The sequence below is a fragment of the Tupaia chinensis genome, unplaced genomic scaffold (genome assembly GCF_000334495.1).
Source record: "Tupaia chinensis unplaced genomic scaffold, TupChi_1.0 Scaffold000557_1, whole genome shotgun sequence".
In the NCBI taxonomy this organism is placed as follows: Eukaryota; Metazoa; Chordata; class Mammalia; order Scandentia; family Tupaiidae; genus Tupaia; species Tupaia belangeri.
The window spans coordinates 1,350,096-1,373,111 of record NW_006160069.1 but is presented as its reverse complement, the minus strand read 5'-3'; the positions used below and the strand labels follow the sequence as shown (position 1 = coordinate 1,373,111).

The following is a 23,016-nucleotide window of genomic DNA, read 5'->3' as shown; positions in this document are numbered from 1 at the left end:
AAAACCTTTTTTGGGGAAATGAGAAAAGTTGGTCTCAGAGGGGAATTTAGCTTGTCTCAGAGTAGATAGTCTTTATATCCCTTGAGATTAGGAGAAGTGGCATTCCAGGTGGAGGGAGTATAAGAAGCATACAGAGGAGGTGGGTAAATAGGTTGTTATGATAAAATGACCACAGTTTGGTTTGATAGGTGCATAAAACACCTTGCAAAAGGCGCTTGCTTTCTTACTTTTTTTTTCTTTGATGTGCACACGTGCCCTATGGCAAATTAAAAACTACTAAGAAATAAAATTAAATAAATTTTTAAAAAGAGTAAAGGCTTTTAGTCAGCGGAAGGATAAAGAGGGAGACCTTGTTCAAAAGAGTAATGGTGGGCTGGCAGGTGGCATGGTGGTTAAGGCTGCTAGACTCCCACATGACCGACTGTGGTTCAAGTCCCAGACCTGGTAGTTTGCTTTCTCACTTTCTCTCTCTCTCTGTCCCTTTCTGGACAAATTAAAATAAATTTAAAGAGAGAGAGAGAGAGAATAATGGAGAAAACCGATAGATGAGGGAAGAGACTAGAGGGGAAAGAAGCCTTTAGGACAGGAGAGATTGAAATTGTAACCAAGAGAGGATATTTGAAGGAGGAAGTTCCAAGAAGACAAAAGGTGAGAGAGCAACAAAAGGCTGATATAAAAGATTAATGCAGTGGCGGGAGAATTAAGTACATCAATGATCGATGCAGTCAATGAATAAATGAAAGGTTAAAGATAGTGAGATTTAGAGATGGGTGATTTTAAATGCATTCTTTGTGGTTAGTTTCCATATTTTAAAAATCAAGATTAGAGATTTGAGCATCTGTAGATAAGGAGGAAAGAGTAGATGAGAGGTAGGGAGAGAAATCACCCCCCTCCCCCCCAGGGACGATGACCATGCTCCAATTCCTTTCCCATTCTCCTCTTGGGATTTTGGGCATACATGCACACATGCCCAGCATGGTTTTCAAGCCACTAAGTCTGGGACTCAGACCTTAGCCAGCCATAGGAGAATCCAGTGCCTTAACCACTATGCCACCTGCTGTTTCTACCCCCACCCCCACCCCACTCTTATGTAAATATTCAATACATAGTTTTTGCTTTTTTATTTTCAGTTTTTTCTTCTTCTTCTTCAGTGTTTGGAAAGTTGGCAGTCTTTCAAACTGAGAGATGATGGGATTCTAATTTTAAGCAGCTAAAGAGCTGGCCTTTAGTCACAGATGGTAAGAGGGTGTAGTTTCCTGGGGTTTACTGAACAATAGGTGGATGACTATACCCCTGCACTGGTAAATGGGGCTAAAAAGTTTAACAAGTTCAGCTATTTTTAATAATACAGACTGTAATCAAACAAAGCCACCCGTGGGATGAAGGAAGTTTTTTGCAGTTGTATTGAAAAGCAGTCATTTTAGTTTAGTTAGGTTAAACCCTCCACTGAAAATAAATTTAATCTAGTTACAACAGCAACAATAATAATTGAAACAAAGCTTGCTATTAAAGATTCTCAGCCAATACTTATGTCACACAATTTCACTGCAGGAAAATGTTCTAAGAATGACAATGGGATTTAACGATTTGTTAGTTTAAGTCCCTCAAATAAAAGCACGTGGAAACACAAATACAGACACCAGTGACCCACATGGAATATATTTTTAATAATTAGAAAATTAGTGCTCAATACTAAGTCCTTTGTGTGGGAGAAAGCATTTTTACACAGTGGCTTTTACTTGGCTGTATACAATATTTTAAGATAATGTACAATATATATTTGACACAAAAAAAGTGTGAGATGTTCATACTGCATAGAATGAATCCTCTTGTCTTTGACGTCTTCTAAAGAAGCATTTTATCTATTAGTGAAGCTAAGGCACTACATCGTCCCCCCACAGTACAGATTGGTGTCATTAAATAGAAACTGTTGATCTCGCGTGACGGCAGGTATGCCTGAAGAGGCATCTTTAAGATACATGGCGCGTTGGCACTTGGCAGTGCAAGAGGAAAAGCTTTACTCAAATGGATGCACATCGTTCCATCAAAGCATAAGGCAATTAGCTAAATGTCCTACAGAAGCTTGTAGATCACTGGGCTTTGGTCCTTCACCACCAGAGTTGGGAAACTGCCTATCAACCAAAGCCTGTCTGCTTGTCTTTTTTTTGTTTGTTTTTTGTAAATAAGTTTTCCAGGAGCACAAACCCGTTCATTTGCTTACTTCTTGTCTACACTGCTTTTGGGCTGCAATGGCAGAGATTAGTTACAGCAGGGACCATAAAATATCCTCTGAACCCCAACTAATGTGATAATCTGTCCTTTGGGGCAGAGCCGAGTTACAGAAGCCAGACCTCCAGGGGTGGGCCTGATGATGGCACTGAATGCCACGGGCATCTCGAAGGGGAGCAGCACATCCCCAGGGACCCAGGGACCCGGTGCCCAGGTGCAGGTTAGGTACTCTCAACCCGCCTGTCTGTTCAGTGTGTCCTGAGATCTACTTTGCCTACTGGGCAGACTTCCTTAAAAGAAGCTTCACCGTATTCAAAGTTGTTCGAGGTACTGAGTGGCTTTTTCACCCAGAATTGGCTAGAAGAACAAGCCCAGCCATATTTTGCTTTTAATGTGAATTGATTAATCAAAATAAATTATAAATGGTGTATATATATTTAACACAGTCTAATTGCTTTTACTATTAAATGGATCATTGGAATTTCCATACTGTAACACTAACTGGAGGCCTTGGTTGTTAGACTGTTTAAGAAACCAGATGCTTTGACCCACTTTTCAGTCCAGCCACGGTTTCTCCTGTGCCCTCTGTGGATCACGCGGGGTGCCAGATACAAGGCTCAGCGAGCTCTTTCATCTCGTTGCACTTGTCCGACAACCACTTCTCCCTCCACATGCCTGCTCTCCATCACAAGACTGACTAACCCCTGGCCATTACAGGAAGGGACTCCACCTGGTCCCAGAATTGCACCACACAGGCTTTAGGGACAGAGCTGTGACGTCGACACTTACACAGCAAAGGTATTGCCCTAGGCAAGATCTGGTGTGGAGGTCCCTGATCCTCACAAAGAAGTCTCAGGAAGAAAACAACAAGCAACTCTGGAGGTGAAACACACCTCCTGGGGTTGGGTTTGGCTCTCAAAATTAAGTTTAATGAAGAAACTCATCCCCCTCACCAGAAGAGTCCTAAGGTGCACACCTGTGAGGGCTGACCTCCAGGCATTTCTCTTCATGTTGTTTTTGGTTCTCGGAAGTAAAAGTAAACACAAAGTGCAAAGCCTTGGGTGTAAGACTCACCCCCACTACCTCCCTTCGGTGGACAGATTAGTGATAAACGAGCAGCAGAATACAAACTATTAGGGGAAGAAAGAGGATCCTGGTAGAAACGAGGCCAGAGGTCCTTCTGCGTCAGTCAGAGTGTTCTGAACACCTAATCAGACTGGCACGAAGAGTGCGTGCGGTTTATATTTTCACCCACTATGGATTGATTTCACAATCAGTATGATCTATTTTAGTAAACATCTTTAAAAGTTAGGACATCATTAACATTTCACAAGCCCCAGAATATTACAAAGTATTTTGATTCTTTTTCTTCAGTCTAGACACAAGAAGCCAGATGGTATTTTAGGCATTGACAGAACTATTTGCTTAAAATAACAATTTCAGATGGTTTAGTGCCCATAAAAATTATAGTGAAATATCAATTCCATTTCCTCATGTATGTCTTCGAAATGTAAGACAAAGCAGAGCTTTATGATAGTTTAATAACTTGTGTAACAGCTGTGATTTTGGTGTATCTCAAAAGTGTAGTGCCTTTAAATTATAAATGATTTCGTATGCTTGAAGTCCTAGAAAAAGAAAGAAAAAACAAGTGTAAATATGATGTATTAACTTCATATACATTTGATGCATTAAATTCATATACATAAATAAGTTGAAATCTTATGAGCATCAAGGTATATCTACCATAAGAATCTTATAGGTACAGACCACCCTGTATTTAATTTCATCTACTTTGTGGGACTTCTAAACAGCTAGGAACCAGCAGATGGCAAAATGGTTACGTCGCTGGACTCCCATGTAGTGCACCGCGGTTTGAGTCCCAGACCCAGTGGCTTAAAACATGCTGGGCACGTGCACATGCATGCCCGAAATCTCAAGAGGAGACTGGAGAAGAAGGGACTGCAGTGTGGTCATCCTCCCTGGGGGGGAAGGAGGTGTGACTTCTCACTTTCTGTCCCTCTCTGCCTCTCCAACAAGCACACATGCCCTATAGGAAAAAAAAAAAAAAAGAAAAGAAAATGAAACAACTAAATACTAGCTGCTGAGATAGTATGAAACTGCTGAGAGAGTAAAATAGGACTGAAAGTTACAGCCAGAGAAATCTTGTTTGTTAGGGGGATGCTACCAGCATCCAGCGCATAAAGACCAGGGATGTGGCTGAACATCCCACAAGGCAGAAGAGAGCCACTCACAAGGAAGTACACAGCTCAAAATATCCACAGTGCTGAGGGTGAGGAGCCCTGCCATAAGGGAGAAATAGGGTTGAAGCAGACTTCTGGCCCTTTGCCTTTGAGAGCACTGAGAGGAAGACAAAAGGGAAGGGAAAAGGCTTTTGTCCATTCAGTTTGGACACGGTGGGCCTCTCACTATTCAGTGGGATGGGACACTGGATTCCACACTCAAGGAGAACCTTCCATAAATTGTTGGAATAAATGTGGAGTTATACATTGTTTGTCTCCTAATTAAAGAATAGCATGCTTTCAGTGGAGTATACGGAAAGATCTGTGATAAACAGTTCTAGAATAGGTAATTGTGAAAAAGTCAAATTTCTACAGAAAAAAACTCTACAGAAAGTAGTAAGTAGATGTTAAACACTGATGTCCATTGGAATCACTTTAGTGTTTAAAAATAGCGATGTCCACACCCCACTCCAAGTTTTAGTAAGAGGAAATCTAAAAGAATCTCTTCCATAGAGTACTCAAGAACTCTGAGAATTCATGCTTCATTTTTTTTTTTTTTGGAAGAGCTTTTTGCTATAGGGTGTGTGCACTCACCATGCAGACTCATGCTCCATTTTTAAAGGAAGCACTTAGGCTTCTAAAAAGGTTGAAAAAATAATTCAGAAGGCTAATATCTACCCAAAGAACTACTGCTCCTGAGTAACAGTGGTATTTACTGCATCACTGTATTGTTTAAAAATACAAAAATGTAAAAGCATCCATATGACTAAATTATGTTAAACCATCCTGAAATGCTGCTTTCAGCAATACCAGAGGATCTTTTCAAAAAAAAAAAAAATTAAGAGAGATTTTTCTCATAGGGTGTGTGCACTGTCTGTAGAGACAGAAAGTGATCAATCACCCTCCCACCCAGGAGGGATGGCCATGCTGCCATCTCTTCTCCTCCATTCTCCTCTCAGGATTTTGGGCAACATGAACACAGATATCTCCAGCATGAGTTTTAAGCCTTGGGTCCAGGACTCAAACTGTGGTCGGCCATGTGGGAGTCCAGCAGCATAACCATTACACCACCTTCTGGCTCCACAAAGGATCTTTTTATTCTTGATTTCAAGTGCCTTGAATAACCAAAGGCAAGGCCTGGAGCCACAGATCTGCTGGAAATAGCCTGTGTGGGCCAGTGGCCATGCAGCAAAATACCAGGGTTCCACCTCCACCATGGTTACTTTCTAAGAACCTGAGTCTTAATTTCCTAATCTGCCAAATAACGCTGATAATGCCAGACCTAGCAATATTAAGGAGGCAGACTAATCACAGAAAACACCATGAGAGAAAATAATAAGGTAATAAAGATCACGTTTTGCAGTTGCTTTACAGGTGCTAGCATCTTTATCATGCCATCCTTGACAAGAGGAGGAAGCGAACATTATTCAGTTCCTTTTGGGTTTTTTTTTTGGAGAGGTTTTTGCTATAGGGTGCATGTGCTTGCCAGAGAGACAGAGAGACAAAAAGCGAGAAATCAGCCCTGGGAGGATGGCCACGCCACAATCCTATCCCTTCTCCTCCATTCTCCTCTCAAGATATTGGGCACGCGCACACACACATACCCAGCGTGAGTTTATGCCACCAGGTCCAGGACTCGAACTGCGGTTGACTACATGGGAGTCCAGCGACATAGTCATTACGCTAACTGCTGGTCCCATACTATTCAGTTCCTTCTAAATGCTGTTGGTAGACACTAGTACAAAGTGCATTAGAGTGAACATTTACCACTTTCAGAGTATTGCTTCATTTCCCTGCCTTGTTTCCTGAATACATTCATCTATAAATATGCTTTTAAAATACTCACATTTTCAAACTAGTGATTTCAGGGAAAAAAGAGAAATGAAGAGTTTCTACTGATAATTCAGCCTATTTATTAAAGTTAAAACTGCTTTTCTTGAAAAAAAAAAACCAAACTCACATTTTCACTCATTGTAGTGGCTTTCGATGCAGAACTATCCTTCCTGTTTGTGGAATATAAAAGACAATATTTACTACATTATCATTTCCAATTCTCAAACACAGATCTTCTTTTAGTTAATATTACTTCTATATATATTCTCAGTAGGAAATGAACATTTACCCTAGGTTTTACCCCAAGGAAAAAAAAAAAAAAAAAAAAAAAAAAAGAACACAGCAATCCTAACTGAATTTCTTCTGTTTCTAGACAATATTCACAGAGAAAGCCCAATAACAAAGTGCCTGTGAAGTCCTGAGCCGCTAAGTGTAGTCTAGGTCTAGTACACTGAAGATTTTTGTGGAATACGCAAATCACTTTTAATTTAACATATTAGCATTTGACATCTTGAAAACCTGATTATTATAATCTCAATATGATTATTGGGGCTGGCAGGTGGTGTGGTGGTTAAAGGCACTGGATTCCCACATGGGTGACCACGGTTCAAGTCCTGGACCTGGCCGCTTGCTATCTCGCTTTCTCTCTCTCTCTTGTCAAATTAAAACAACAATAATGATACATAAAATAAAGAAAGTAATTCTTTGAAAACAATTGATGATGCTTATTTTGTGGTCCAGCCACATGGTATCAACAGTAGGCTGCTACCACACAATGCTGGGAGCTGTACGGGAAGGTTCCAGATTTGTATCCCAGGTCCACTCAGGACACATCAGGCATGACCCTGGCTGGCTGCAGAGCTGAGGGGAGAACTCTGTGTGACGACCCTGTAGAGCATCCTTGTCGCTCTCTCCTTTCTCTCTCTCCTTTCTCTCTCTCTTGTTCTTAGGAAATAAATACACTTTTAAACAAATTTAATTTTTCCCCATAGAAATGAAGTTTTTATATATCCTTATTTTTATAAATGGTAACTCCATCCTTCTCAAAACCTTTAAGCCAAATTTGATTTCTTTCTTTCGCAGTCCACATCCAAAGGATCAGCAAATCACTAAATACAGATCCAGAATCCAATCACTTCTCAACATCTCCAACACAACTGCTGTTGTTCTAGCCACCAGTTTTCTCTTACCTCAATTATTGCACTAGTTTCCTAAATGGTCCCCCTGACTCCACCATTTGTCAACTTACAGTCAGCAGCGCAGTCACTATGAGCTTAGAAGAATGAAGTAAGGTGGTGCTCCTCCTCTGCTCAACCCTTAAAGCCCTCCAGTGGCTTCCCATTTCACCCCTCTCAGCTCCTCAGAAGGGCTCCATGTACTCTGGCCCTGCCATTTTTGTGCACTCATCTTCTTACTTCACTCTGTTCCAGCTACACTGTCCTGCTCCTCAGACTTTCTCGGCATGCTTAGCATTGGACTCTTTCTCTTTGTTCTCTCCCTCTGAAAATTGTCCTTGTGGATATTTTAATGACTTGTTTCCTCACCTCCTTTGGGTCTTTCTCAAACATCACCTTATCAGTTACACCCTCTGCACTGACCACCTCGTCTGAAATGAAAATTTCCAGTACTACCTGCATGTTATTATTTTTTAAAATTTATTTATTTATTCCACGAGTAAGAGAAAGACAGCACTCTCCACAGGATCCTGACACCACAATCCATCCACAGCCTCAGCCCACCCCCAGATCATGGGCACATGCATGCCTGAGTATACAGGGAACTCTCCAGAAACAAGTCAGGAACCTTCTCCACATGGGTCTGCCTCACAGAACATGGTATTTTACCACTGCGCCACTGTCCGCCTCCTCCCCCATGTATTCTTTATTCTCTCACCTGCTTTATTTTTCTCCACATTACTTATCACAGTCTGACATTCTGTAGAGTATTCATACTTGTTTATTTCTGCCTTTCTCTGCTAGAATGTAAGCAGAGCCTTACCGGGGTTTGGGGGCCTGTTTTATTTACTGCTCCATCACCACTCTATAGAGCAGTGTATGGCACACAATTGGTATCAAATTCAATGTAAAAAAATAACTGTTAAGTAAAATTTTATTTTAAAAATTTCTATTTAGCAAAATATATTATACACACACACACATATATATATTAGTGACTGTATCTCTTCTCTATGGAACTTATTATTTTCAGGTAGACATAAAGCATGTGGTAGGATGTATTTGTTACAGTAGCTTCTCATAAGATGAAACTTATACAATCCAACTTCCCACTTTCAAATTTAAACAGATGAGTAATAGAGTACTAGTTAATATAGGGAAAAAGGCATGCATATCAAGAAAGAATACTTACTGGAAAGAAGTTTCTTCTACAAAAGAGTAAATACAAATCATTAATGCAAGAGTTAACATAGTATGACACAGATTCATTTTAAAAATGGGTTTTGGTTTAATTTCTTTCTATTCATCTGATTCTCACTCACTGATATTGTTACCTTCTAAATCAAGAGTTGGCAAACTTTCTCTGTGGGTCACACAGCAAATATTTGAAGCTTTAGCGCCAAGAGACAAAATCAAGGATACCAGGTAGATACTTATGTAACTAGAGAGAAAAAAAATTCCCCACTTTTTTTTTTTTATAAAATTCAAAATCAAAAGTCTCGTAATATAGGTGTACTAATTACAAGAGTGGAATTCTTTTTGGGGGGTGAGGAGATGCCACTTCTCTTAACTAGGGTTCAAAGCTAGTGTTGCCTATCATTCAGATTTTCATCTTCAAAAATAATTTTTAGTACATGAGTCATAAAAGAGTGAATTGGAGAGTAGGTTGGCCCACAGGTCATAAGTTTCTATCCTTTGTCATAAATACAAGTCTAAGAATACAGTTTTCTTGGATAAATTTTCTGCCAGATGAAAACAGGAGTAACATTTTTATCTAAGAAACTCCTTACAACCAAGTTAACTATTTAATTAATTCAATACTTTAACAATTAGAAATATCCAGACAAGTATTCTTGGCAAGTATAAAAATGACAAGATTTACACAAGTGAACTTATTTCTGTCTGTAGTTTCACTGGTGACCAGTAGGGGGATACAGCTGGATTCCATTCATAAAATTACTTCACACTGGACCAAATTAGAACACTGTATATGAGAGCAATTTGAGAGCATTTATTCTTAAGTATAGAGCGTCTCCTCGAATCCATGTTCATGGAAACATTTTGTGACACATAATACCTACTTACAGGCATTACTGAAAACTTCTTTTAAATTTAAGTTTTATTTTGGTAGACATTTTTTTTTTCTTTTAGTTTTTGCTATAGAGTGCATATGCTCATCAGAGAGAGACAGAGAGAGGTAAAGGGAGAAGTCACCCCTCAGGGGGGTTGACCATGTCACAATCCCTTCTCCCTCATCTTCCTCTCAGGATTTTGGGCATGCACACACATGTGCCCAGCATGTTTCCAAATCACTGGGACTCGACCTGCATAGTTGGCCATATGGGATCCAGCACCGTAACAACCATGCCATCTGCTGGTCCTAGTGTAAAATATCTCTTAAACCTAACTTCCAAAATTAATGTTTACTGTAAAACAATGAATCTAAAACTAAAAATTCTACTTTATATATTATTGCCAATAAAACTTACAGAGTTCTACAGCTTTTAAATTCATGATTTTAAAGACTAGGAGTTAAGAAATGCCTTAAGAGAATAAAGCATATTTAAAAAAAATTTACTCATTTATGGGAACCAGCAGTTAGCGTAATGGCTACGTTGCTGGACTCCCACATAGTCGACCGCAGTTCGAGTCCCGGACCCGGTGGCTTAAAACTCACGCCGGGCACGTGTGTATGCATGCCCAAGATCCCGAGAGGAGAATGGAGGAGAAGGGATTGCGGCGTGACCATCCTCCCTGGGGGATGATTTCTCATTTTCTGTCTCTCTGTCTGGTGAGCGCACGCGCCCTATAGCAAAAACCTCTCCAAAAAAAAAAAAAAATCTTACTCATTTATATGAAACCTATATCATTCAGTGAGACTCTGAAGTTATAAGAGGTCTGTACTTGAAGAACTAAAAACTTTGTACAGAGGCAATATGAGAGATTTATAGAACAATTCGCTTCTAAGTAGCTGTGCTAAATTTGATATTCAACATTTCACTGTTCTACAATGAAAAAGACAATTTCCCTTCTTTATTTCAAAGAAATTTCATAGAAAATTGGGATTACTTGATATCCTGAGATATATAGTTCATAACTTAAAAGGTCCTTAATCACCTAAAAAAATACTATAAATATCTTTAAAAGCTGAGTATCTCTGTCTCACTGCACTGCATCATTCTAAGGATGCATCTCCCTGAACTTTTGCAACAAGACAGCTCTTCCTTTCCTCCCTGTGTGTCAAGGTGTTTCATAACCCACCTGCATGCCATCCTGGACATTTTCTACAGTAGGAAATCAAATCAATGGAAAATATTCTCTACAGCTTGTTAGAACTTAGCAAAAACAGTATCTCATAAGAAAACTCTATACCCACAAGAAGTTGTATGTCAAAGATGGGGGAAATTCACTTACTTGAAAAGTAGCCTTTCCTCTGAGCATAGCACACGCCAAGGCCACAAGCGGAAATCACTAAGACCACGACCACTGCAGCTGCTATGATGCCAACGATGTTGAGATCATCTGGGATGTAAAATGACCCATGCATAAGCTCATGCCAAACATACAGACACATCATTAATTGAGAGGCTCAGAAAAGATCTCTTGCAGCTGTACCACAACCATACTTTCATGCTTGTGAAGCCTGTTCAGCTAACTCACTCCCACAACGTGGCTCAAAACTGACTGAAGCCTGGTGGCTAAGGCAGCCAGATCCCATAAGGCCAGCAGTGTGGCATGAGTCACAGACCTGTGACTTCAGATACACCACAGACAGACGTGTGCGCTTGCCCCAAATCTCAAAAGCCAGGAGAGATGGAGGAGAAAGGAATGTGGTGTGACCATTCCCCAACAGCAGTCAGGACGTGGTGGGCGGAATTTCTCCTCTCTGTCTCTGGCAAGCACACATGCCCTCAAAACAATAACAAAAGACAAAACAAACAAACAAAAAAAACCAAAAAAACAAAAAAACCAAAAAACCAACAAACAAAAACAAAAACAAAAAACACAAAACCACGACTAACTGAAAATATTAGCAAAAATCAAGCTTTCTAAGAATCTTTGAAAAGCTCTATAATCCAGAAATATATGGTATTCTTTTGCGTTCATTTGGAGGTGTAATAATTTGCAGGATTAAACATTGGGCTGGAAGCAATCTTCAAAGTTCAAGTATTCTACTGCCACACACACCATGCCAAACTTCACTTGAAATTCCGCTACATCATCATCTTAGTCAATTTGGGCTCAAAGAAATTGTGTGTTACTGTTATTCGATAAAAGAGTCAAAACCACGTTCCTTCTTGAATTTATGTGTGTATGTGTGTGTGTATACATGTATCCACACATACATAGCTACTTAATACATACTCATATATACCACTATAGTGTCAGCTTGTTGAGTTTAAAATGAATCGAACTCTACAAGGCTCTTTCCTGCTGCTATTAAGTAATCTCTCCTCTAACCTAATAGAACTATTTTGGACCTAAGTTCGGAATGACTACCATGACTACCAATTTGTGAAATTTTTTTCTGGATTAATAATGTTGTTCCATATTTAATTATTAACTTTAAAGTTTAATATTTCTGCAGATTAGGAATGTATTAAAAATACTCTCATTTGAGTCATCAATAAACTGATGAAAACGAGTTGGGGCTGGCCCCGTGGGCTGATGGTTAAGGGAACTGGATTCTCCATGGTCAACTGTAAAGCTGGAATTCCAGCCCTCACAGCTTGAAAAACATGCTGGGTGTGTGTGTGTGTGTGTGTGTGTGTGTGTGTGTCCCAAATCCAGAAAGAATGGGGATGGAAAAATAAAGGAGAGAGAATTGTGTCATAACCATGCCCCGTCGTGGGGTGCTTTCTCTTCTCCCTCTCTTTCTCTGACCAGTGCTCTCATGCTCTGGTAAAGAAAAAAAGAATGAAGGGGAGGAGTTGCAGGAGGAGAAGAAGAAAATGGATTTGTTAAAAATCATTTTAAGAGCTGGCAGGTGGCATGGTGGTTAAGGTGCTAGACGCCCACATGGCCAGCCATGGTTCAAGTCCTGGACCTCGCTGCTTGCTTTCTTCATTCTCTGTCTTTGTCTCTCTCACATCAAATTAGAAATAAACAAATGAATAAAAATTAAATAATTATTTTTTTAAAAAGATACTTTTTAAAAAAAGGACAAAAGGAATAAAACAGAAAATGAGTTTGTTAAGGGAGGAACTAGTAACAGGCTAGTAAACATCTTTTTTCATACAATTTGTTAGCATGCACAGTATGGGATGCAATTATGTGTGAATCTATCTAAACATTTCTTTTTCTTATCCACAGGGATTCATGAGCCACCTTCTCCCATCATTTAGATACTTTATATGTATTTATTAAAGGAGTTCAAAGGCTTCCTACTTTTTAAAGCAAGTGTTAATTGGCATATGATTAAATAACTTGGAGAAAATATTAGGTTTCATTTTTCTCAACAGTAATTTGAGATATTTTAAAGCAGGGTACATTTTGGGAAAGATAATTTAGAAATATTGTTTAAGTGAGTCTATTTATCATGAAAACCTTTGGTCTCAGCATTTTTTCTTAATGCCAATTGTATTATTAATTTTCTTAGTTATATCTGAGACAAACTGATTTTTCAAAAGGAATCATGATAAATATTCTATTTTATTTTATTTTAATTTAATTTAATTTTATATTTTATTTTATTTTTATAATTTACTTACATTTAATTGTACGGCTTTCTGGGGCACAATGTGGATTTTCAAAGCCTGTATGCAATGTGTGATAATCAAATAAAAGATAATATCATATTCATCATTTTCAACAAAGAGCACCACATTTGAGATAGATAAATAGACAAGTATATGATTGGCATATCTGTTTTTTTTTTTTTCACTCAGTTGTGGTATGCCATTTGCTCCATTACCTGCACTCCTGAGTTTAACACTTTTCCTAATCTCGTCCTATCCCTCCACCATCCCTTCACCCTCCCTCCCCATAAATTCTTTTTTTTTTTTTAAGAGAGATTTTTTTGCTATAGAGTGCATATGGTCACTGGAAAGATAGAGACAGAGAGTTAGGAATCACCTCCCAGGGGGATGGCCACGCTGTGATCCCTTCTTCTCCATTCTCCTCTCCGGATTTTGGGCGCACACATACGCTCCCAGCAAGAGTTTTAAGCCGCCATGTCCGGGACTCAAACCGCTAGGTCAGGGACTAGAACCACAGTTGACTACGTGGGAGTCCAGTGATGTAACCTCTATACCATCTGATGGTCCTCCCATAAATCTTTTTAAAGGTTGAGTAATTTGACCAGAGTAGACAACATTAATTACTGCTTGGTATAAACTCAGTTCATATTTGCTTGGGCAGTGAGTGGTCAATGAGCCTGCAGTCCCAGCTGGGAAGTGGGGCGCTGGGGGGGCGGGGGGTGTAATATGTTGCGACCTTGTCTTTAAAAAAAGAAAGAAAGAAGTGTGTTGGACTCCCACAGGGCTGACGATGATCGATCGGAGTCCCAGACCTGGCGGCTTGAAAACCATGCCAGTGTGTGCTTGTATGCCCGAAATACCAGAGCAGAATGGAGGAAAAAGAGGTTGGGATTGTGCATGCCTAACTCCTCAGAGGGACGACGTCTCACTTTCCTTCTCATAGTTTCTCTCCATAGAGCACATGTACTCTATGGCCAAAACATAAAAAATAAATAAATAAATAAAAGTGAACAGCAGTTAGCATAATGGCTATGTCACTGGACTCCCACGTAGTCGACCACGGTTTGAGTCCCAGACCGGGTGGCTTAAACTCACACCGGCCGTGTGTGCGTGGGTGCCCAAGATCCCGAGAGGAGAATGGAGGAGAAGGGATTGCGGCGTGGCCATCCCCCCCTGGGAGGGGATTTCTCGCTTTCTATCTCTCTGTCTCTCTCTGTCTTTCCGGCAAGTGCACGCGCCCTATAGCGAAAACTTCTCAAAAAAAAAAAAAAAAAGGAAGAAGGGGGAAGGAAGGTAAAAGAAGACAAGAAAAAGAACAAAAAATAATCTACACTAATCAAAATCTAGGTAAAATTAAATCAATACCTAAATGTAGTCCCTAAGGACCAAATTATCCCAACTATATTTTTTCAGAAATCAATAAATTTGATATCTACAAAGCTTTCAACCTAAGGGCTATTGTGTGCCCCAAAACCTGTTCTGTAAGTTAACGAATTTGACATCTGTGGAGGAGTCACTCTATAGGTAAATTCTGACCAAAAAAATGATCTTGTTCTATAAGTGCTAAGTACTGATATAAATCTTAGGTTATTTTCTTCAAGGAAATGGAAGATAGAAAAGTAGTAATTTAGAGGTAAGTCGTTTTCATCTCATTTGCCACTTTCTCTGAGACACTGAGTAAGTCATACAACCGTACATGCCTCAATGAAGAGAAAATGTTAACAACTGACATGAAAACATTTTATGTATTCTTTGAGAAACAGACAACGAAAGAAAGCTACAATTAAAGGAAAGCACCATCATACTAACAGACAGAAAAGAATCAAACTTCTTTTTTTTGGGAGAAAGGCTAAATGTAAGTGGGATCTTCTGGAATTACATAATGAGGCAGCCTTGAGAATAATCACCAAATCCATTCTTGACTTTGTATACTCCAAAAATAACTTCTTTAGGAAAGTTTATATAGTGATACTGCACAAAGAAAATAAATTCATGGGGCCAGCAGGTGGTGTGGGAGTTAAGGCACTGGATTCCCACATGGTTCAGTCTCAGACAGGGTGGCTTGCTTCCTCACTTTCTCACTCTCTGTCTCTCTCTCTGGTGAGCACATGTGCCCAATAACAAAATAAATAAATAAATAAAATTAAAAATAATAAATAACTCTTATTTTTAAAAAAGGAAAATTAATTCATTAAGGATTGTATGATGGTACGGTGGCAAAACTCAATGCTTTCCAAGGCCGACCCACTAGGGTTCTGGGTTCACACCTGAAGACTTCCCTGAGTACACAAGACACATCTGTGCCCATGATCTGCGAGTAGGCGAGGCTGTGAGTGGACCTCAGCCTCAGTATCCTGTGGGGGTGCTGTTTCTGTCTCTCTTGCTCATGGAAGAAAGAAGGAAAGAAATTTTCAAATATCAGAAATTCATCTGTATTTCAAAAGATATGTAATAAATTCCACACCAAGGTCATGAAACATCTAGGATGAATGAATATTAAACAAATTTTAGATTTTCAGCTAACAAACCTGGGAAGACTAGATAGGTGTAAATCATGTTCAAATTAAAGTATTCCTACTGGGAAAACAAACATAATTATATCTTGTATATTTTTTAAATTGTGAGCTAAGAAAAAAAGTAACTAGTACATCAATGTTTGTAGATATTATTTCTCTTTCTTTATTTTTTTTAGTTTTGCCATAGGGCACATGTGCTCGCCAGATATATGCAGACAGAGAGAGGGAAAAGTGAAAGAGAGAGGGAACGTAGGAAATCACCCCCAGGAGAGATAATTATGCCACAATCCCTCCTCCCCATTCACCTCTCGGAATTTTGGGCAACATTCACACATGCCTGGCATGATTTTCAAGCTGCTGGGACCAAGATTCAAATCACAGCATCAGCTGTGTGGGATCCACATGCCTTAACCTTAGTACCACCTGCCGGCCTAGATATTAGTTCTTAAGATAAGTTTAAAGTAGGCATTAAATTAAACAGAACCATTTAAATGGAAGGAAAATAGAAATAGCAGAAGTTGTACAAGATGGTGGGAAAGAACCTGAGGACAGCACCTTAATGAACAAAGGTAGAAAAACACCCTAATGCATTAACTTTCAAACACGTTTGGATGAATAATTTCAGCGATAATTAAAAATGGCACTAGAAGGAATAATTTCTCATCATTTAAAAAAAGTACTTACATTTGACTATAAGCGTCACCAATTGAATGAGTTTAGCAGATAATATCTTGATGGATAAAATCAATCAATCACAAATGTATTAGAAATAAAACCAAAAAGGAAATGATATGTGTTCTGTGAAACTCATATAACCTAGAACAGATTTTTAAGCATTAACTTTATTGGACCGAGATGCACATTTTGTTGGGCACAATATATGGCAGCTACGTTTTATACCAACCTACATCCATATCCATCTGATGTATCTTTTTTAGAACCTACTCTGGAACGAGTATAATTTTAATACTTCAGGGGATTCAAAAATTATCAACAACTTGATAGCAACTAAAATAGCTAATACATATAGTCCTCACAATGTGCCCACGTTATTCTCTTTTTCTTTTTCTTTTTTTTTTTAGGTTTTAGTCATAGGGTGTGTGTGCTCTCTGGAAAAAGACAATGAGAGGAAAAGTGAGAAATCATTTCCCCTCGAGGGGGGGGGGCAGGGAAGGGGTGGCCACACCACAATCCCTTCTTCATTCTTCTCTCAGGATTTTAGGCACGCACACACACATACCCAGGGTGAATTTTCAACATGTAGGGCCCGGGACTTGAACCATGGACAGCCAGTGAGAGTCCAGCACCTTAACCACCATGCCATCTGCTAGCCCCATATTTTATCACTTTCAAAAATGGATTATTGCTTGGGAACCAGCAGTTAGCGTAATGGCTATGTCGCTGGATTCCCACGTAGTCGACCGCGGTTCGCGTCCCGGACGCGGTGGCTTAAAACTCACACAGGGCGCGTGTGGGTGCATGCTCAAGATCCCAAGAGGAGAGTGGAGGAGAAGGGATTGCGGCGTGACCATCCCCCCGGGGGGTGATTTCACGCTTTCTGTCTCTCTGTCTCTCTCTGTCTGTCTGGCGAGCGCACGCGCCCTATAGCGAAAATGTCTCAAAAAAAAATGGATTATTGCTTTATAATTCTTTAAGGAAGGTGTATTTCTACATAAAACCTGGGGAGACTGAGGGACAAAGCCGAATAACTTCCTCCAAAATATGTAACTCCTAAATGGCAGAGCCAGAATTTGAACCCCCATACAGACTGTTCTAGACTTTCAGTAATGTAAGACCTCAAGACATTTAGCTTTTGTTTGCAAGATTACTCAAAAGAGCATTTTCTTTCTTCCTTCCTTCTTTCTTTTTTCTTTCTCTCTCCCTCTTTTCCTTTCTCTCTCTCTCTTTCTCTTTCTTTCTTCCTTTCTTTATCCTTCCTTCCCTCCCTTCTTTCTTTCTTTCTTTCTTTCTTTCTTTCTTTCTTTCTTTCTTTCTTTCTTTCTTTCTTTCTTTCTTTCTTTCTTTCTTTCTTTTTCTTTCTTTCTTTCTTTCTTTCTTTCTTTCTTTCTTTTTCTCCTTCCTTCCTTCCTTCCTCCCTCCCATCCTTCTCTTTCCTTCCTTTCTCTCTGTCTCTCTCTCCTCTCTCTCTCCTTCCTTCTTTCCTTCCTTCCTTCCTTCCTTCCTTCCTTCCTTCCTTCCTTCCTTCTATATTTCTTTTTAAATTTTGCTACAGGGTGCCTGCATTCACTGGAGAGAGACAAATAGAGAGAGGGAGAAAGAGAGGAAAAGTAAGAAAACACCCTCCAAAGGGGACAGACACAATGCAATCCCTTCTCCATTCTCCTCTTGGGATTTTGGGCACACAGGCACATGCCCCTGGGTGTGTTTTCCGAACTGCCGGGTCTGGGACTCAAACCACTTAGTCAGCCATGGGGGATCCAGCTGCCTTAACCACCATGCCACCAGCTGGTCCCAAAGAGCATATCTTAAAGATAGTTATTTGGAAATTTTAACAATTGTTAAATATAATGCCAAATAGTCTTGGTTTATTTAGGTGTTTATTTAGGAATAAAACCAGCATCTTTGCTCCTTAACATGTGGTAATTTCATGCTAATTTTAAACTTTCGATCCTCTATCTTTCAAATCATTCAACTCTTTTCTATCCTGGAGCCCTTTCACCCTTGAAAACCTGCACACTAATTGCAGACACTTGTTTCAGGACCAGCAGTTGGCATAATGGCTATGTCCCTGGACTCCCATGTACTTGACTGCGGTTCGGGTGGCTCAAACTCACGCAGGGTGCGTGAGCGTGCTTGCCCAAGATCCCGAGAGGAGAATGGAGAAGGGATTGCAGCGTGGCCATCCCCGTAGGGGGGTGGGGGGTGATTTCTCGCTTTCTATCTCTCTGTCTTTCTGTCTTTCTGGTGAGAGTGCCTTATAGCAAAAATTTCTAAAAAAAAAAAAAAAAAAAAAAAAGAGGGACCAGCAGTTAGCGCAATGGCTATATTGCTGGACTCCCATGTAGTCGACTGTGGTTCAAGTCCTGGACCTGGTGGCTTAAAACTCACGCCAGGTGCATATGCGTGCGTGCCCAAGATCCCAAGAGGAGAGTGGAGGAGAAAGGATTGCGGCATGGCCATCCCCTCTGGGGGGGTGATTTCTCGCTTTCTGTCTCTCTGTCTTTCTGGCAAACGCACGTGCCCTATAGCAAAAACTTCTCCAAAAAAAAAAAAGTAAAGAAAGAAAAAAGACCACTTGTTTTTTGCAAATATTTCAAGCTTACCTACTTGCATTCTCTTCCCAGGACACCTGCTATGTCCAACAATATTACGGGCTTCACAGAAATATTCTCCAGTGTCCAATATGGAAACAGTGTTAAATTGCTATTTGTTGAAGGAAAAACAAATACACATTTTAAAGCAATAAATCACTGCTTAAACAGTCATGTTTCTTAAATTTTAGTATTAAATTAGTCTTTCCTTTTACATGACTTAGTACTTTATATCTTTACTGTGAATTTAAACATCTGCCCCAACTTTAAGGTGCAAATAACTAGAACTGCTATATATGTATATATGTTTCTTTTTTCTTTCTTTTTTTTTTTTTTTTTAAATATGCTACCAAGACAGTATTAAGGTGAGGAAGGGCCAGAAGGCAGAGAACAGTTTTTAAAAAGTTTACAGAACACAGAGGTATTATGTTGTATAGGTATTTCTAATTCCTAGGAAATAACATTTATAAATAGAGATCTCCCTGGAAAAAGGGTTGATGCACTTTCCGGCTATAGGTAAGCTCACTCCTGCAGCAAATAATCAACACTCTCTTCAAAGAGCCAGTTACTTTCCAGAAGCAGGAAAATCTTCATTGATGTTGTTTATAGAATTAAGTTGATAAACTCTATTATTCCTAGAACTTTTGAAAATTCTGCAAAAATAAAGTCCAATCCTTGCAAGATCCATTCCCTGTTGAAGCCACTAAAAGGTAAGACATCGGTATAACAGATTTCATGATTCGCATCAGTAAGTTTCTCCTTTTGGAGAATTTCTTGAAGGAAGGAAAGCACACAGAAAGGAAAGAAGGGAGGGAAAGATGGACAAAGGGGTGGAGGGAGGGAGGGAAGTCCTGGACCCTTCCAGGATCACTTCAGTAGGTGAGGGGTGCTCAGGATCATGTAACCATTCCTCAGACCCCCTGATCACATCGGCATACTGCAGTAGTCACGGCTGACCTCCTTGGGAGCCATGAACCCCTGAGGGACACCTCCCCATTGCCTGGCAGTCTTCTGCAATACATGTTCCCCAAAGTAGTCACGGTTTGGATCTATTTGCTGCTCTTCCCTTCGCTCTTTTTTGACCACTACACTTCCTCTTGTCTCTGGGTTCTGTAAAGTGGTGGGAGTGCTTCCTAAACTGTTTTTACTCAGAGGAATCATCCCTAGCTCCAAAGTTTAGAAGATGTCTAGAATATTCACCATGAACTCAAGGCCAAGGTTATGTATACCCAAATTAGACTAAAACGGAAAATGACCTCCCAGCACATTACACCTAGGTAACAACCAGGAAGTCATGGCATCCATACCCTGGAGTCCCGCTGGTTCATCTTTCACAAAAGACCCCATCCTCATTCAACCCTTGAGCCTTCCTTTTGCATCACAAGATATTTCCAGGGTTGAGGCTGAGGAAAGTGAATCTATATCATCTCAGAGTTGCCATGGGGCTTTTATCACCTGCTCTGAGAAAAAATAAATTTGAAAAGTAAATATAGCCAAGTGTGACGACAGGTTTTCTGTCCAATTCTCGGTGTAAAGTCACTCGGACCTGCTGACGGGGCCTGCTGACTGCTGAGAGGTCCGGTGCACGGCCTTCCTCAAGGAGTAGCTGCATCTACTGGTGTGCTTTGATATCTAGCCACCTTATCAATTCAATTAACCATTCATCAGAAGACCGAGTTTCTAAATATTACAATATGATCATAGATTGAAGGGAAGAAAATAGTAAGCCTTCCTTTCAAAAATCACTAAAAATTATTACTGCAGTGTTACCAGGCCTTTAAAATATTTTTGATAATGACTGTGGTAGTGATTTGGTGCTGATGGAAGGCTATTTTTAAATTGACATGTAATATTATTTCAATGAAAAAAGCTTCAAGCTTAACGAATTTTTAGAATTATTTTATTTTATTTACTTGTTCACTTGTTTTATTTTAATTTGACCAGCGAAGAACAGAGCGAGAGAGAAAGAGACAGAGAGAGAGAGAAAGTGAGAAAGCAAACTGCCAGGTCCGGGACTTGAACTGTGGTCAGTTATGTGGGAGTACAACATCCTTAACCATTCGGCCACCTGCCAGCCCCTTAATGACCATTTTGTTTTACTCCGCCTCTACCCTGAAAAGTCACCTATGAAAAGACAAAAATAATTTTTATTTTAAAATATTATTAACTTTCAAGAGTATATTTATAGGTTCCCACCAGCAACCCTAGCAAGGCCATTTGATCACAATATTTTGAAGGAGCAAATCTAGATTGAATCTAAAATAATAGATAGCCAAGTACTAATCAATTGTTGGTGACCTAGAATCATGGAACTATTCCATGACACAGACATCCTCCTCTGGGTTGAGCATGGTCACTGGTTTCACATGGTTAGCACCAGGATTAGGGTATCACCGGGCGAACTTCCATGCACATCCTTGGTGTAAACTGAAACTGCACTTGGTGATTTTTCAGCACACAAAAGTAGCTATAGTGACCTGTCGGATCCATTCTCACGAATCAGTGCTTGGTCTTCTTCAGGTTGCTGGTATAGACTGTGAGCTCAGCTCCCTAGTTCTCTTCGTGTATTCCCATGTCCTATGGCAGCTCTTTCCAGAACTGCTTGGTGCAGGTACCACCAACTGTTCTGCTGCCCCCTCTTCCTTCACTTAGCAAGCAATGATGTCAGTCCCCTACCCTCCACCACTGTACATTTTAATGCGTTTTTTTATCCAAATGCAATACAACTCTTAGACTAGTCATTGAAATGACCTTACCAGAGTTCCAGATTTTATATTCACTGTGTATGAACTGTTGGTGCTTTGGGAACCAAGCTTTGAGTTCTCTGGCAAACGGAGACCATCCTTGTACCATATGTATTCAGGAGCTGGAATTCCTTCTTTCTCCTGACATCGCAGCTCCACCACAGTTCCACTCAGAGCGGAAGTGGGAACTTCGCAGGACGGAACTGCCGGAGCCACTGAACAATGGAAGTCAAGTGGTATTGGTTAGAAGCTAAACAGAGGTTTCAGGAATCAGGCAGAGGTGTGCTTGCTTACTAGACATCTGTGACAGAACGGCTACTGATTCAGCAGACCTGTTCCCTTTTGTCTGGGCACACAGTGGACTATGTTCGCCAGCTTCATTCCCACCAGGTGGGTCTCATGCATGACTTCTGGCCAAACCAATATGGGGAAAAGGCCTGATCCATAAACTCTTCTACATGAGTCTCCATTCATTCATTCCCCTAATCCCTTCCCACTACCAAGGAGATGTCAACACTGAGGGTGTTGCAAAGCCATGTACTAAAAATGTCATGCCTACATGGAGTTGAGCCTCAAATGACTTCATAAGATAGAGCAAGATAGCGTCTCTACCCCTCTGCCTCAACTATTAAGGCTTCACTTAAGTGAGCAAGAAACTACCAGGAGTATTCATAAAATTCATGGAAAATGAGAACTGAAAAAATCTATGTGTGGATTTCAATTTTTTTTGGACCAAAAATAAATTTAAACTTTGATTCCATTTTTACACAAACTTTAAAGTCTACTCATATTATGCTAAGCTGGGAGATCCAGATGAGGACTCAGTCCAACTGACACTTCCATTTCAGTCATATATACACTGGGCAGAGACCCCAGTCATGTTGCCAGACTTCTGACCTAAAGAATAGATGTTCTTGGGACCAGCAGTTGGCTTAATGGCTGTGTCACTGGACTCCCATATAGTTGACTGCAATTCAAGTCCCAGACCCAGTGGCTTAAACTCACGCCTGGTGTGTGTGCATGCGTGCCTAAGATCCCAAGAGGAAAAAGGAGGAGAAGGGATTGCAGCGTAGCCATCCCCCCTGGGGGGTGACTTCTCTCTTTCTGGCAAATGCATGCACCCTATAGCAAAATCCTCTCAAAAAAAAAAAAAAAAGAATGGATGTTCTTCTTAAAATTTTTTTAAAAGAATTATTTATTTAATTTTTATTATTATTACTGTTTTTTAATTTGACCATAGACAGAGAGAGAGAAAGTGATAAAGCAAGCTGCCAGGTACTGGAATGTGGGAGTCCAGAGCCTTAACCA

At 40.0% G+C, this 23,016-nt stretch overlaps 1 protein-coding gene across 1 annotated transcript in view; it reads right to left on the bottom strand.

Annotated features, from left to right (window-relative positions):
* Positions 1 to 1,622: 1,622 nt before the first annotated feature.
* Positions 1,623 to 23,016, bottom strand: part of JAM2 (junctional adhesion molecule 2) — a 79,812-nt gene continuing 58,418 nt past the window's right edge. Inside the window, exons 5-10 of the mRNA XM_014591306.2 lie at positions 21,721 to 21,923; positions 18,977 to 19,076; positions 10,892 to 10,999; positions 8,670 to 8,685; positions 6,430 to 6,472; positions 1,623 to 3,854 (exon numbers count right to left, since the gene is read on the bottom strand). Of these exons, the coding sequence (XP_014446792.1) occupies positions 3,822 to 3,854; positions 6,430 to 6,472; positions 8,670 to 8,685; positions 10,892 to 10,999; positions 18,977 to 19,076; positions 21,721 to 21,923 (503 nt within the window). The 3' untranslated portion in view covers positions 1,623 to 3,821. The remainder of the gene's footprint in view (positions 3,855 to 6,429; positions 6,473 to 8,669; positions 8,686 to 10,891; positions 11,000 to 18,976; positions 19,077 to 21,720; positions 21,924 to 23,016) is intronic.